Source organism: Gossypium hirsutum, chromosome A07, assembly GCF_007990345.1.
Source record: "Gossypium hirsutum isolate 1008001.06 chromosome A07, Gossypium_hirsutum_v2.1, whole genome shotgun sequence".
NCBI classification, from domain to species: domain Eukaryota; kingdom Viridiplantae; phylum Streptophyta; class Magnoliopsida; order Malvales; family Malvaceae; genus Gossypium; species Gossypium hirsutum.
In genome coordinates this window covers 4,117,111-4,133,880 of record NC_053430.1, presented here as the reverse complement: position 1 = coordinate 4,133,880, position 16,770 = coordinate 4,117,111, and the positions used below count along the sequence as shown (strand labels likewise).

General features: G+C 36.6%; 1 protein-coding gene across 1 annotated transcript; it reads left to right on the top strand.

The window, feature by feature from the left end:
* The first annotated feature begins 1,556 nt into the window (after positions 1-1,556).
* On the top strand, positions 1,557-16,084 carry LOC121231998 (phospholipase D Y-like). The gene is given in 8 exon segments (XM_041117245.1): positions 1,557-1,987; positions 2,067-2,271; positions 2,530-2,731; positions 2,799-2,992; positions 3,102-3,255; positions 15,239-15,339; positions 15,341-15,399; positions 15,476-16,084. Coding segments are annotated over 8 exon segments (1,542 nt in total). The 5' UTR covers positions 1,557-1,821; the 3' UTR covers positions 15,937-16,084.
* The last annotated feature ends 686 nt before the right edge of the window (positions 16,085-16,770 follow it).

The window sequence follows — 16,770 nt, the reverse complement described above, 5'->3', positions numbered from 1 at the left end:
AATTTTATTTAAAAGTCGAATAGAATTTAATTAAAATTTAATTTTACAGTGCTTCAATGATTTTTATTATTATTTTGTAATAAAAATAGAGAGAGTGAATAAATAATAACAATGGTATAATTATATTCTTATTTAAAAGATGTTTATGGGATTTATCTCTTCCTCAAAGAGATAAACAAGTATTTTTCAAAAGTAAATGTGTTTTACACTTGCCGATAAGCCTCGTCAGCTCGTACATGGTGATGTCGATCTAGCTGCTTCAGTCCCTAATAGGCTGGCTATCGATGCCGCTCCAAAGGCTTCGAATCTCCTTAAGTAGATGATTTCTAACAATGTCCACGATGGTGGCAATGATCTTTCTCCAACCCTTTGCTGTGGCTTTGGCTTCCCCTTAGTGGTGGATCTGCTGGTTGTGATTATGGCAACCCTTCTTGTTCGAGCCTTCCCAGCCACGCTCCCTCTTTCCCTTGTTGCGTGCGGTCGGTGGTTAGGGTTAGGCCTGGTGCCCTTGTACTTACTGTCTTCTCTGGGCTTTTAGGCCCTAAAGCTCGTACTATTGATAGTTAAAGAAATTGAACTTTGTAAAAAAAAAAATCCAATATCCAATTGAGTTATGTTCAATCAACTCTAAAAAAATATTCTATCTATTTAATCTTATTATGTTAAGCCTTTAATTAAATTAATGGTACGAGTTAATCAAATATCAAAATAATTAAATAATATTAAAATACCATTACTTTACAATATAAGTTATGCTATTTTAAAGGTATTTTTCTATAAAAAAAAAATACATACATAATGATAGGATAGATAAAGTCATTCACTTTTCAACTCTTAAATAAAAAAATAATATGCTTCAACGCATTTAAACTCATGACTTTCTACACTGATAATAATGTCAATACAATTGAACTAAGACTTGTAATGTTAATGTTGATTATAATTAAAAAAATTAAAAAAATTATTTAAAAAATGATATTATAAGGACCGTTTTCATTTCTAAAGTAAAGATTACTTAGAATGAATATGGTTAGGCAACCTATGCATGAACACTAACTATTGGTCTCTCTTGTTAAAAGAAGCAAAAACCCATGGCCACGAAATTCTTGTTCATCACAATATGCTGGAAATGGTGACTACATATTCCATTGGAAATTTCCCTCCTCTTACATCCCATCATATACATGTATACATGGAATATAACTATCACCACACAATATGCAACAATTTTAATTCCATGTATATCACCCCTCCATGGAGCTTCCTGAAATTTCTCAAAAAATTGACATATATATACACACATATGTATACGCGTATTTCTTTCGTCTTGTTGAATAGTTCCATTAACAATGGATATGGTTCTACAATTTCGCATGCAATTTGGAACTATCCCTTCTGTGACATCGGTTTAGTTTTGTCTTTCAACTTTGTTTAACATACTCGTGTTCTTCAAGCTGACTATCTAAAAGAGTTCACTTCACTCCTTCGCGTTGGAAAACCAGTACGATGCCCATGTGAAAAATCTGATAAATGAATTCCTTAAAGAAAGGATCAAGCCACCTGTATTATTATTATATATTTTTTCTTCTTGGGGTTCTGTTTGGTTAGATGGAAAGAATCTATTAAAACGGATATTAAGGCAACATGATTCCTTTCATATTTTGTTTGACTTTTCTATAATTGCCGCTGGACGGCTAGACTGGAGCCTTTCACTTTCCATTCTGGATAATTCAATCACCCAAAAAATCAAAAGCCCAGAAAGTAACCCAGAAAGTGAGGAAACGATCCAATCAAGAGAAAAGAAAGTGGGGGAACATCAACATGGTGCTCAGGTACAGTATCATCGTATCATTCTTGTTGTTTTTGGTGGTCAACTTGACTCACCCACGTTTCACTGAGTCACTGCCACGATGCAAAGCTTGGTTGGTCCAATCCATCCCAACTGACATGCCCCATCTCCCTCCAGTTCCTGGTGTTCTTTCCACTGGTAAACCTAATCTTCTACAAGAAACTCTGCCCCAAAGTGAAGACGAAAACTGATTTCTTTTCTCTGGGTTTATTAATAGGTGATGTTTTTAAGTGGCTGGCTTACAATTCAACCGATAAGCTTGATATAATAGCTCAATATTGGCAATTGAAAGCTCATCCAGAGGATTCTCGTTCGGGGGATTATGGATACTCAAAGGCTGATATGCATCGTTTTGGTGCCCATCAAGGTTTTTCTGTTTATACTGCCCTGGAAAATGCTGCTGATCGTGATGTTGATATCAGGTTTTACACATATATACATATGTTATAATTGTTTCTAATACGAAACCCATTGTGAAATTAACTGTTCCATTGATCAATGTCTATAATTTGAAGCTGGTTTGTATCTGCAAAATCCATAGATATACAGAGAAATAATTGTTTTTAATACGAAACCCATTGTGAAATTAACTGTTCCATTGATCAATGTCTATAATTTGAAGCTGGTTTGTATCTGCAAAATCCATAGATATACAGAGAAATAAGTTACCTTTTTCACAGGCTAGTACAGCACTCTGGAGTATATCCTGACTATACCAAAGAACCATCCAGCCTAGCTGCAAGAAGACCAAATGTCAAGAGTGTGACTTTATTACTTGATAAATGGTGGGGTTCAGGCATTGTTCATGCCAAAGTTTGGATATCAGATAATAGAGATGTATATATAGGATCTGCAAACAATGACTGGAAATCTCTTACTCAGGTACTATATATATGCAAAGATTATATCATGTTCCTGTTTGAATAACATGTTGTGTTGATGGTTACAGGTGAAGGAAGTTGGAATTTATCTTGTTGGTTGTCCTAAAGTAGCAAGGAAAGTTGGGGTCTATTTTCACAACCTATGGAGACTTGCACATCTTGATGATTCAGCTTACACAACAACAATCTTAGACCAACAATGGCAGATTCAAAGAAAAGTTCCATGTTGGTCACATTTCATTGAATCTGACATGAGATGCACGTATGTTAGCAGTCTTGTTTTTTTAAACTTTGTTCTTGTTTTAAGAAGTTGTATGGTGCTGGAGTCACAATTGTACTTCCGGGCTAACGACCTTGCTTATTAATCTCAGGCCACAACTTCCTCGTTTCGAGGAGATTCCTTACGTTGCCGGCTATCCTACATTATCGGACCCTAAAATATTGAAGTTGATTATTGATGCTCCTGGATATGGTTATACCAGTTCAGTTCCTCAATCAGGCTATCTATCTTTCTCTCCGCCAGAGGTAAATGGCCAACTCTCATACCAGATCGCATCGCTCGATCGAGCCAGCATTAGAGACTTCGGATTGCATACAACTATTGAATGATTGATCCCATATGCTAATCAGCTTTCATGTTTCATGTTGACACCATTTTTTGGATGAAAAACGGGGTCGACTTGGGTTTTGACGAAAACGAAAAAAACAGGAGTCGCCACCAATCCCTTTTTAATAGGTGTGATTGGATCACCTCGAAAGTGGTTGTTTTTAATAAACAATTTGATTTTATTAAAACAACAAGTTTGGTCCACGAAATTCAGAAAAATGGGTTCGGGAGTCGGTTACGCACGAGGAAGGATTAGCACCCTCGATACGCCCAAAATTGGTACCTAGTTGATTACTTAATGTCTTAATGTTGAAAATTGAGAACTTTGAAGAATTTTAAAAAATACGATCCTTGTATTAAAACGTTGAAAATTTTCAAGAAAAGGAGGGTATTTCACGTTATTCGAGAAAGAGAATCATTTCCAGTAAGGAGGACACAATGTCTCGAATTCCCGATACGCGAATGAAAAGTGCTTATTTAGAAAATATTTAATTATCTTGGATTAAAAAGGGATCACAACCAGTAAGTTAGGACACGATCCTTTTTTAATTCCCGATATTTAAAAAAATTCGTGTAATAAAGTTTAAAAGAATATTCAATTGTTTAAATCAAATGAAGAAATCGCAACCCAATACGTTAGGGCACAATTTATCAAAATATTAAACACTGAATATTACATTTATTTCGAAAAATTCTCGTTTCGAATGCGTTAGGACACAACGTATTGAATTCTTCATAACGAGCTTGTTATCATTTTTGAAGAGTAGTCTCGATTATTTAAGTTCAACGAAGAAAGTCGGAACCCAATACGTTAGGGCTCGATTCTCTCGAAGATCCAAAATACCGAATATTACTTATATTTTTTAAAATTTCTTTTTTTGAAATCTAAATAGAAATGGGCGTAATGGAATGATGATGATGTAAGCAAAATAATCTCGAGGAAAACAAAATATAAGTAAATAAGAAATTATATATATAAATAAAATCAATCACGTATATACAATAATAAACCAATATAAAGCATAATAAATAATAATAATAATGGACATACAAATAAATAAATAAATGAAGAAAATAAATAAACGATATGTATATGGATTATAAAAAATAAAAGCATAAACATTTACATATATAGGTATATAGATTATAAAATAATATGTATATATATAATATAAGTATATACGTTATATAAAAAGGTGTGTATGCACATAAATTTATAAAAATATGAAAAATATATGTATGTATGTATTTCAAAATTATTAAATATAAAAGTTTATGTAAGTATGTATATGCACGTATATGTATATAAAAATATATATAAAAATTATAAAATATAAAATATATATAAGTATGTATATATATAAATGAGGAAATAATAATAATAATATAATATTAAGAAAATAAACAAAATAACAAAAGGACTAAGTTAAAAATTTAACAAAATTCGGGTAAAATCACAAATAAATAAAAAGGGAGGGATAATTCTAAACACGCGCGAGACATGGAGGGACTAAAGATGAAATTTGTCCTTCGCCTTTAAAACGACGTAGTTTCAGAAGGGACTACATTGAAAACGCAATAAAGTTCCGGGTAAAATTCAAAAGATTAAAAAAACCTAATTTTAAAAGCATTAAAAAGCGGAAGGGCTAAACGCGCAATTAGCCCTTCCGTTAAAACACGCGGATCCCCCAAGGCAGACGGGTCGGGTCTCGGGTCAGGAGCCCAAAACGACGTCGTTTTGGGGCTGTCCTGACCCTATCAAAACGGTGCCGTTTTGAAAACCTTATTTAAGACAAATTTTTTTTTAAAACTCATTCTTTCATTGTTTAGAAAAAAACTTCAGAGAAAAAAAAAAGAAACCATCAGCCCGCCTTTTCCTTTGGCTAAACGGGCCACCCATGACCCCGCCACATGCGGTGGTCGGGGGTTCTAAACGGTCGGTTTTTAACCCCGTTTCAGGGACCAACTAAGGATCGGGCTTTAGACTCGTAGGGTCGAGGAGCGAAACCCCCAAACGTCGCCCTCGGGGTCCGATCTCGGAGACCCGAAGACGGACTCCGGCGACAACGCAAGCGGAGTGACTCAGGTACCGTTTCGTTTTCTTTTTCTGTTTCTTTATTTGTAGATGTAAAGAGAAGAAAAAGGAAAAGAAAAATAAATAAATCCGAAACAGGAGAATCGCAAATCACCTTAAAATTTTTTTGTTTCCTTTTGATTTCTGAAAGTGTTTTTTAAAGAGGGGAAAACCGCCCCTTTTACAATGGTTTTGAATGGCTTTTTATAGTCATTTTACAATGTTTTTATATTATTTCTTGTCCTTTCTTGCAGGCCGTTTGAAGGCGGTGGAGCAGGTGGGTAGAGACGTGATGGAGGCATGGAAGGGACGGTGGCAGGTGCGCCATTTGCGCTGACGGCGGCCGAAGTCAGAAGACCCTAGGTGCGGCGCACCTAGGGTTTGTTTTTGCTGTTCATTTTTCTGATTTTGTTGGGCTAGGGTTGTTAGGTTATTTGGGTGTTGGGTCTGTTGGGTTTTAGGTTTGTTGTAATGGGTAAATTTGGGTAGATTGGGCTGAAATGGGTTAGGTCAAAATGGGCCTGTACAGCTGCCCCTCTTTGCTCGTTGTCGTGTAACGATAATAGAGCAAAGACTAAGAAAGGCCCATTTTGCCCGATCTCGCCATATCTTGACTTCTCTTGACGCTTCTTTTCAAGTAACTTTATTCTAGTCCACTGTGTCTTGTTGCGTCGACCCACTCCACTGTAACTTCCAAAAAACAAAACTTGTAGCTTCAATCCACTCTATTGTAGCTTCAGGGAGTAAGGTCCATCATTTTGACCCGCTCCACTGCAACTTCAGGGGGATAAGATTCATGACTTCAACCTGCTTTACTGCAACTTCAGAGAGACAATGTTTGTGACTTCGCTTCCATCTATTCTACTACAACTTTAGGGGAATAAGATTAGACATGATAAGAATCACTATCTTCTGTCCGCTCCGCTACAACTTTAGGGAGACACGCCTTATTGTTTTCAGTCTGTTCCACTGCATCTTCAGGGAAATAAGACTTGATGCGATCTACTCTGCTGTAACCTCAGAGAGATAAGATCCTTTAATCCGCTCCACTGTAACTTCAGGGAGATAGGATAGTGTCTTCGATCTGCTCCGCTGTAATCTCAGGGAGATAAGATCTCTTATTTTAATCCGCTCCACTGTAACTTCAGGGAGATAGGATAGTGTCTTCGATCTGCTCCGCTGTAATCTCAGGGAGATAAGATCTCTGGCTTCAATCTGCTCCACTGTAACCTCAGGGAGATAAGATCTGAAATTCTTTGGTCTGTTCCACTGTAATCTCAGGGAGATAAGACCTGATGTGATCTTCTCTACTGTAACTTCAGAGAGATAAGATCCTTTAATCCGCTCCATTGTAATCTCAAGGAGATAGGATTACTATCCTTGATCTGCTCCGCTGTAATCTCAGGGAGATAAGATCTGAAATTCTTTGGTCTGTTCCACTGTAATCTCAGGGAGATAAGACCTGTATAATAAACCTAATTATGCCTAATGATTAGGATGACATGATCAAAATGAAACAAATGCTCCTAACTTGACATATGTGAATGGTGTTTGCATGAATGCAGAATTTTATTTTTCCGAGAATGATCTCGCTTAGGTTATCACTACTCGAAGTTTATCAAGGTTTTGTGACTGATGTGCTGCACCGCCTTCTTGCTCCGCTAGCATATCCAAAGAAACACTTAATCTGATTGCCCCCCACTGTGCACGTCAAAGTTTAATCCACTGGGACATAAAATTTGTACCATCAATCTTCCATTGTAACCCAATGGTAGAATGGTATGGCTTTTCTCAATCTTCTCCTATCGCAATTCAATGATATTGAATGTGAAACTCTTTGGTCATTTACCTCATTCCCAAGGTGTCATACCAAATGCTCATGCACAATTGCAAAATTTTCTTCTCCCAGAAGACCTTTTCCTTTTGCCTGGTAAACATCGCTTGTTGGCTCATTGAAGCTTTGCCACCAACACGACATCTTGTCATTTTGCTCAATCAATATTTGGACAACAAAATCTGAAAAGATAGCCTTTAACTTAAACTATTCCCTCTTAGATATTTCACCCTTTAAACTTGGTGCGTTCTAAACGATAGTCCTGTTTCAGGTTCCTATATTATTTAGAAACTTCTAGAGTAATATGCAAAACTTTCATTGTGAAAGTATCATCATTCCAATGCAACATACTTGCAAAAAGAATATAACAATGGATGAAATAGAATTGATTTGAGAGCAAGCTCGAAATGAATGAATTATCAAGGGTAATAAAAGAGGAATTGATTGGAACACGTATCTTGAAAAAGAATGAAGTATTCCAAGAACAACAACAAATTCAATATATAAATAGTATAAAGGTTAGGTGCCCCAGATATCGCAGCTTGAACTTCTCTGTACAAACTTTCTGAAGACTTTCCTGAGTTTGACATGTGTTTAGGAGATCTACAGGACTTTGTCGATGCCCCAAGATGTCGCCCTACTCTTTCAGGTATAGCAGGATCACCACATGCCCCAATCTGATCACTTCATGCCCCATTCTGATCAATATTTGAGCCGCCCCTTTCGGGTTTTCAACTCAAATCCCCTTTGGCCTAAGGTGCCCTTTGCGGGTTTTCCCCTTAGCCTCTCCATTTTTACTTTTTCATTTTTCATTTTTTTCATCTTCTTCTTCTTCTCTTTTTTTTTTTGAATCAAAGTGCCCTTTTGCAGGTTTTCACCTTGGTCCTTCCTTCTTCTTTAAACGAAGTGTTTCTAGACTGGATCCGAGTTTATAGGATTAGCAATCTCACTCAGGATCAGTGCTCTTCTAAAAATGGTCTTCTTTACAACATAGGGACTTTCCTAGTTTGGCATTCATTTCCCTTTAGAATCCTTTCGTTAAGGAAGAATCTTTTTCAACATCCAGCCCTCTTGTGGAATTCTCTGAGACGAGCATGTTTATTATGGGCTCATATTATTTATTTATGGTACATCTGACCCTGATGAATAGCTTTTAACCTTTTTCCTAGGGCCAACTGATCACATTGCGATTGGATCCCTTCAACAAGCAATGAGGGGATTTTAATAGGTAGAACTACCTCAATCCTGTAAACCAAAAAGAGAAGTGTTGCCCCAGTACCGATGTTCGACAAACAATGAGGGTAAATGGTAATTTCTCACGTCAATCCTCGTAAGTCTCAGTCATTTTCCTTCAATTTTTGATGTTCAACTCTAGGAACTTCAGTGACGAATCGTGGTGTCCACTTCTGAGCTAATTTGAGACTTCAGCTATCGTGCTATTGTTTAACCTCAATGCATTCTCCAATACTCTCTTCTCTGAAATTCTGTATCGGTATACGATGACTTTAGCTCATGAAGTAGCCTCTCAAAATGAAACAATGCCCATTAGAAGTCTTCGATAATGGTGATGTCCATGCCCCATTGTGCTCAAAATTTGAGTCGTCCTTTTTCGGGTTTTCAACTCAGATCCACCTTTGGTCAAAGCGCCCTTTGCGGGTTTTCGCCTTGGCCTCTCCTTTTTCTTTTTCCTATTTTGACTTTGATTTTTTTTTGATTTTTTGATTTTTTGAATTCATGAGATTAGGCAAGTTCTGGTCATGCTTTTCGACCAGAATCAATGTTATTCTAAAGTCTTCCACATAAGATCTTCCACTTTCATCTTGTATGTGAGAAACCTTCTTTGGTACCAGATTTCTTTCATAGAGCCCTTTTGGGACGCAACTACGACAGAAAAATTTGGATCTTCCTCTTTAATCAGGATAAAATCTAACAACATCTTGAAGGGATGGAAACTCAACTTCAAATGGGTAAAGCTATGCTGACTCAACGAGAGAGGCATTGCCCCGGCGAAGAATTGCATCGTTCGCACTGTAAATTTCTGACATCGTGCTGTTGTGCAGGTTTTATTATAAGAATCGAGGCATACCCTGGTATGATCATACAAAGACATCTTTGAATTTTCCGTCTCTATAGGCAGGTCAATTCTAGTCTTCATCAAGCTCACAATTTCTAATGATTCACTGAGAGGTAGGATCTGTTTATCCTTTTGTTCTACCATCCTCAACAAGTTTGGAGATAAGCTACGATCTGTGTCATCTTCAAAGTCGTGAGATCCCTCTAAACACATGTCTCGCTCAAAAGGAGATTCTAAGTCTGTAGCAGTGTCATTCATGTCGTTGATATCCAGGGACCTATTGTAGGTACAAAATAATATATAAAGAATGTATGAATTTAAGAATAATTATCTGCACAGTATGATTATGAATGAATGAAAGAATGATTTGGATGGAAGAATAAAAGAATAATCAATGAAAAAATATTAGTTCAAAAGATCGCAAAGATGCATTCCATTAAAATAATGACGTTCAGACATAAGCCTTTTTCACAAAAGACTTCTTGTTGCTCTAGGCTGAAAGCAACAAATGTGTTTTGAATATTACTCTGAGTAAGCTCTAAATACTACAAAGGTTTCTTTAGAACACTCCCAGGTTTATAAGGGCCAACATCTAATAAGATCCCTTCTTCAGTTGCTTGTGCATTGCATTCACTCCACTCGTCAATTATGATTGGGTAATGGATTTTCCGCAGTGGAGGAATCATCAAATTTAACGATGCCCATACTGATAAGCCTTTCAACCAGTTTCTTAAAGGCAATGCAGTTTTCTATGGAATGCCCCGTATTTCTCGCATGATACTCGCATTGTGCATTCGCATCGTGCCATTTGGGGTACGGAGGCTGTGGAGGTTTCGTGTAGAGAGGGGCGACAATACGTGCGTTGAATAAGCTTTGATACAACTCCTTATATGACATCGGAATTGGCGTGAATTGAAGGTTCTCAGTGCCTACCTTGCTGACTAGTAATCACCTTTCTTGGCTATGTAATCGATTTGTTGTAGGTGTTCACATTGCTCACCTCATTTTCCTTCTTCTTTAAGTCTGACCTCCTATTATTTTCTCCAGCATCAATCTTTCCACTTCTCACGGCACTTTCAATCATTTCACCGCTCATGACTATGTCTGAAAAACTCTTCGAAGCACTTCCTAACATGTGGGTGATGAACGGGGCCTTCAATGTGTTGATGAAGAGCATCGTCATTTCTTTCTCTAGAAGTGGCAGTTGAACTTGGATAGCGACCTCCCTCCACCTTTGTGCGTATTGCCTAAAACTTTCATTAGGCTTTTTCTCCATATTTTGAAGGGTAATTCTGTCGAGGACCATATCAGCTACATGAATGTATTGTTTCATAAAGGCTTGTGCTAAATCCCTCCAAGAACTAATCTGGATACGCGTCAATTGATTGTACCACTTAGACGCTGCCCCTGTGAGGCTATCTTGAAAGCAGTGTATGAGCAGTTGGTCGTTGTTGACGTATCCGGCCATACGCCTACAGAACATAGTAATATGAGCTTCTGGGCAGCTGGTCCCATTATATTTCTCGAATTTCGGCATCTTAAATTTGTAAGGAAGCACCAAATCCGGAACTAAACTCAGATCTTTCGCATCTATTCCACTATAGCCGTCGATACTTTCTATCACCCTAAACTTCTCTTCAATCCATTTCCATTTCTCCTCAAACTGCTTTGGTAACTCCTCCTTCATCTTGTCTTTCTCCGCTACTTCATCGAAGTCCGGGACAACCAGATTATCGTCAGGACTAGAACCAGATCTGACCTGAAGGTTCTTCGGTATTGAAGCGTCACCTTGAAAGTGTTGAGGCCTAATTGAAACAGAAGATCTTCGTGGATGTGGTTCAATCTGAATTTGCGCTTGCAGTGGCGTGTATCCTGGAGAAAAAAGTGGCTCATCATTGTTTCCTTCTTCATCGCAAACCACAGGATTTTTCCCTTTATCCACTCCCTTGGTTATTAATTGCGTCAATTTAGTCATTAGTTCGTCCTGAGACTCCTTCATCTTTTGTGCCATGTCTTTCTGGATCTTTTCCATATGTTCTTTCATTTGCACCTGTAACTGGTCTTGCATCTCTTTTTGCGTTTGCTCCAGTTTCTCTAATCTTTGATCCATTTCTTTGGCTTTGCGACGAGTACCGTAAGGATGTTTGGTTGATTGGTTTTCCAGATTAGCTGAAATAATTTTACATAATTAGGGTCACTTCGTGAAAATCTAATGCATATGATGCAATGTAATGCAAATGCATGAAATGAATGCCTAAAGAGACGTTGATTCTGATTCAATTACATTTAGGAAACTTTTCTAGAAAGCAAATTCCCTTACATAAAATGGATACATGTACGGCTTCACCTTCATATTCCAAGAAACAACATCGGTCTTTTTCTTCATCCGCATGTTTGAGGTAATCTTGCTAATAGATGCCATTGCTAGCTCCACTCTTGATCTTGGTTGCAATCCATCACCTGCCCGTCCTCATAAGGCTCGTCCGGCTCTTTAAGGGGTGGAATGTTGAACGCTCTTAGACAATTGCCTTGAATCCTCAGGCCACGAAGCAGGGTCACGAACTCTTCCATCGCCATTCTTGTGTTTCTCAGAATATATTCAGGCAGTCGTATTGTTTTCCACTTTATCAAGGAATTCGTATTCCACGACAAACTTTCTAAGTTAGTAATCAAACTTGAATCAATATCTCTTTCTTAAAATGCAGATGCAATGCAATCATAACCAAAACACAACAAGAGGGGTTAGCACAAAACAGAAGTAAGCAAGGAAAACAAAAGTACCTAGTCGGGTAGTCACTAGGGATTTAGAGTGGCTCCACTTAGGATGTGTTCTGAAGTCCATTATATGAGGTTTGGCTCTAAAGTACGGGTACCCGAACCAGCAGATTCCTCAATCCTCACCCATTATAGGCTCATATGGACTGAGTTCAGTTCAGGGGAATACATTTCCCTATGGCCATGCGGAGATGAAAATCTCACGAAAACATAGGTACGGATGTATCCCGGAAGCGATTCACTATCCCATGCGGAGGTGAAAACCTCACGAAGGCGTAGTTTCTCACTCCCACTTAAAAAGGTGTGACCAACGGTCATGCAATGCAATGTGCAGAAATATACATCTAAACGCAGTAATTACAAACAAGATGATAAAAACTGAAATAAAGACAAATGAAATGCAATACAAGGATTGTGTCAAGTTTTCAATCTTTGACAACAGACAAAAAGCAATCAACACATGGCTTGACTCTCGTATTTTTCCCCAGTGGAGTCGCCAAGCTGTTGACACCATTTTTTGGATGAAAAACGGGGTCGACTTGGGTTTTGACGAAAACGAAAAAAACAGGAGTCGCCACCAATCCCTTTTTAATAGGTGTGATTGGATCACCTCGAAAGTGGTTGTTTTTAATAAACAATTTGATTTTATTAAAACAACAAGTTTGGTCCACGCAATTCAGAAAAATGGGTTCGGGAGTCGGTTACGCACGAGGAAGGATTAGCACCCTCGATACGCCCAAAATTGGTACCTAGTTGATTACTTAATGTCTTAATGTTGAAAATTGAGAACTTTGAAGAATTTTAAAAAATACGATCCTTGTATTAAAACGTTGAAAATTTTCAAGAAAAGGAGGGTATTTCACGTTATTCGAGAAAGAGAATCATTTCCAGTAAGGAGGACACAATGTCTCGAATTCCCGATACGCGAATGAAAAGTGCTTATTTAGAAAATATTTAATTATCTTGGATTAAAAAGGGATCACAACCAGTAAGTTAGGACACGATCCTTTTTTAATTCCCGATATTTAAAAAAATTCGTGTAATAAAGTTTAAAAGAATATTCAATTGTTTAAATCAAATGAAGAAATCGCAACCCAATACGTTAGGGCACAATTTATCAAAATATTAAACACTGAATATTACATTTATTTCGAAAAATTCTCGTTTCGAATGCGTTAGGACACAACGTATTGAATTCTTCATAACGAGCTTGTTATCATTTTTGAAGAGTAGTCTCGATTATTTAAGTTCAACGAAGAAAGTCGGAACCCAATACGTTAGGGCTCGATTCTCTCGAAGATCCAAAATACCGAATATTACTTATATTTTTTAAAATTTCTTTTTTTGAAATCTAAATAGAAATGAGCGTAATGGAATGATGATGATGTAAGCAAAATAATCTCGAGGAAAACAAAATATAAGTAAATAAGAAATTATATATATAAATAAAATCAATCACGTATATACAATAATAAACCAATATAAAGCATAATAAATAATAATAATAATGGACATACAAATAAATAAATAAATGAAGAAAATAAATAAACGATATGTATATGGATTATAAAAAATAAAAGCATAAACATTTACATATATAGGTATATAGATTATAAAATAATATGTATATATATAATATAAGTATATACGTTATATAAAAAAGGTGTGTATGCACATAAATTTATAAAAATATGAAAAATATATGTATGTATGTATTTCAAAATTATTAAATATAAAAGTTTATGTAAGTATGTATATGCACGTATATGTATATAAAAATATATATAAAAATTATAAAATATAAAATATATATAAGTATGTATATATATAAATGAGGAAATAATAATAATAATATAATATTAAGAAAATAAACAAAATAACAAAAGGACTAAGTTAAAAATTTAACAAAATTCGGGTAAAATCACAAATAAATAAAAAGGGAGGGATAATTCTAAACACGCGCGAGACATGGAGGGACTAAAGATGAAATTTGTCCTTCGCCTTTAAAACGACGTAGTTTCAGAAGGGACTACATTGAAAACGCAATAAAGTTCCGGGTAAAATTCAAAAGATTAAAAAAACCTAATTTTAAAAGCATTAAAAAGCGGAAGGGCTAAACGCGCAATTAGCCCTTCCGTTAAAACACGCGGATCCCCCAAGGCAGACGGGTCGGGTCTCGGGTCAGGAGCCCAAAACGACGTCGTTTTGGGGCTGTCCTGACCCTATCAAAACGGTGCCGTTTTGAAAACCTTATTTAAGACAAATTTTTTTTTAAAACTCATTCTTTCATTGTTTAGAAAAAAACTTCAGAGAAAAAAAAAGAAACCCTCAGCCCGCCTTTTCCTTTGGCTAAACGGGCCACCCATGACCCCACCACATGCGGTGGTCGGGGGTTCTAAACGGTCGGTTTTTAACCCCGTTTCAGGGACCAACTAAGGATCGGGCTTTAGACTCGTAGGGCCGAGGAGCGAAACCCCCAAACGTCGCCCTCGGGGTCCGATCTCGGAGACCCGAAGACGGACTCCGGCGACAACGCAAGCGGAGTAACTCAGGTACCGTTTCGTTTCCTTTTTCTGTTTCTTTATTTGTAGATGTAGAGAGAAGAAAAAGGAAAAGAAAAATAAATAAATCCGAAACAGGAGAATCGCAAATCACCTTAAAATTTTTTTGTTTCCTTTTGATTTCTGAAAGTGTTTTTTAAAGAGGGGAAAACCGCCCCTTTTACAATGGTTTTGAATGGCTTTTTATAGCCATTTTACAATGTTTTTATATTATTTCTTGTCCTTTCTTGCAGGCCATTTGAAGGCGGTGGAGCAGGTGGGTAGAGACGTGATGGAGGCATGGAAGGGACGGTGGCAGGTGCGCCATTTGCGCTGACGGCGGCCGAAGTCAGAAGACCCTAGGTGCGGCGCACCTAGGGTTTGTTTTTGCTGTTCATTTTTCTGATTTTGTTGGGCTAGGGTTGTTAGGTTATTTGGGTGTTGGGTCTGTTGGGTTTTAGGTTTGTTGTAATGGGTAAATTTGGGTAGATTGGGCTGAAATGGGTTAGGTCAAAATGGGCCTGTACATTTCATTTTAGCCTTGTGGTGTTGAGTGATTAGTTTTGTATGCATCATCCAATTTGATACCAATTGTTGTCTGCAGCTATCATTTGGCAGGTTCCAACCTGATGAACAAGGATGGCTGGATACGATTAAATCCGTCTCTGACGGAGGGACCGTTAGGATTAGTACAATGGACTGGCTGGTCAATCCAATACATGGACCGAACGGTTTATTGGTCATCTCTTTCAACTGCTATCAGAGGTACATCCAGAACCATGCTTAAATTCTTGTAACTTCATAAACACTACAAGTCTTCTAATGATGTTATAACAATGGCAGGTTGTGTTCTCCAAGCATGCAAAAGTGAATATACTTGTAGCATACTGGGCACATTTTATAAACAACACTGATCTCTACTTGAAATCACTTCTCTACTCCAATGTCCTTTGCACTTCTTCAAAGAACAACGAATGTTCCGGCAAAGTTGAGATCAAGTATTACAAGGTGCCAGGTTACAACATGACCGGACCGGCTATCGTGAATGGAAAGAAAACTGGAAATCTCTATCCGGCTTTCACCAGAGTCAACCATGGTAAATATGCGGTGAGTGACATACGTGGTCACATTAGCACCAGCAATCTTATATGGGATTATTTCTACACAACAGCCGGTGTTAGCTTCGGGACGTATAATCCGGCCATTGTTGCTCAGCTTCAAGAAATCTTCGATGCAGATTGGAATTCTCCATATGCTGTTCCAGTTGAGGGGTTGAGTGATGGTCATGCTTGTTCTAGTTGATCTAGTTCCCTCAAAACACTGAAATCAATGGCTTTGTAATACCAAGTTTTTATCAGTCATAATCCGTTTGCTTCCAAGTTGATAATCTCTAACCTTGGAAACATTTTTACCCCATAATTTTGTATGAAAAATGGAATCCATTTTCCAATGATCTTCATTTCTTTCTTCGTTTCCCTTTCAAGGTCAACAATGAAAGCAATTTGTTTCCATAAAAGAAAAACTGATTAATGGTGGTATTAGCCGATTTTATGTTTTAAGATTTGAATAACAAATCGATGTAAATATCCTTTGAAATTCTGATAGTTTTGAAAATGTGTAAATTGGTTCCTTTAAAAAATTGATATAATGATATATTTGTATGGAGTATGATTAAGGATTTTGTCAGACACTCATTTAACACAGGTTCAAATTATATGAATCCTATCCCCTAATCCTATATTGTATAAAAAATACATTTATAATAATTAATATATTATATAGTCTACCATATTATATAGTATTACATAATATAATATATTTTATAACTATTAAAACACACACATATGACTATTAATCAATTCAAAATCAAAATCAACTTAATCGGTTCGATTTGATTGAATTGACTCAATTTGATGGATTAACTTGATTTTATCGATATTTTTATTTTAACATATATATGCATATATTTATTGTCTAATTTTTAGATTCTTCATAAATTATATATAATATATATGCAAACATATTTCAATTATTATTATTTTAATTTTTTAATGAATTACATTAATGTAAATACATTTATATGCAAATATAAAATATAAAATTATTAATTAAGTTCGATAGCTTTAAAATATTTAA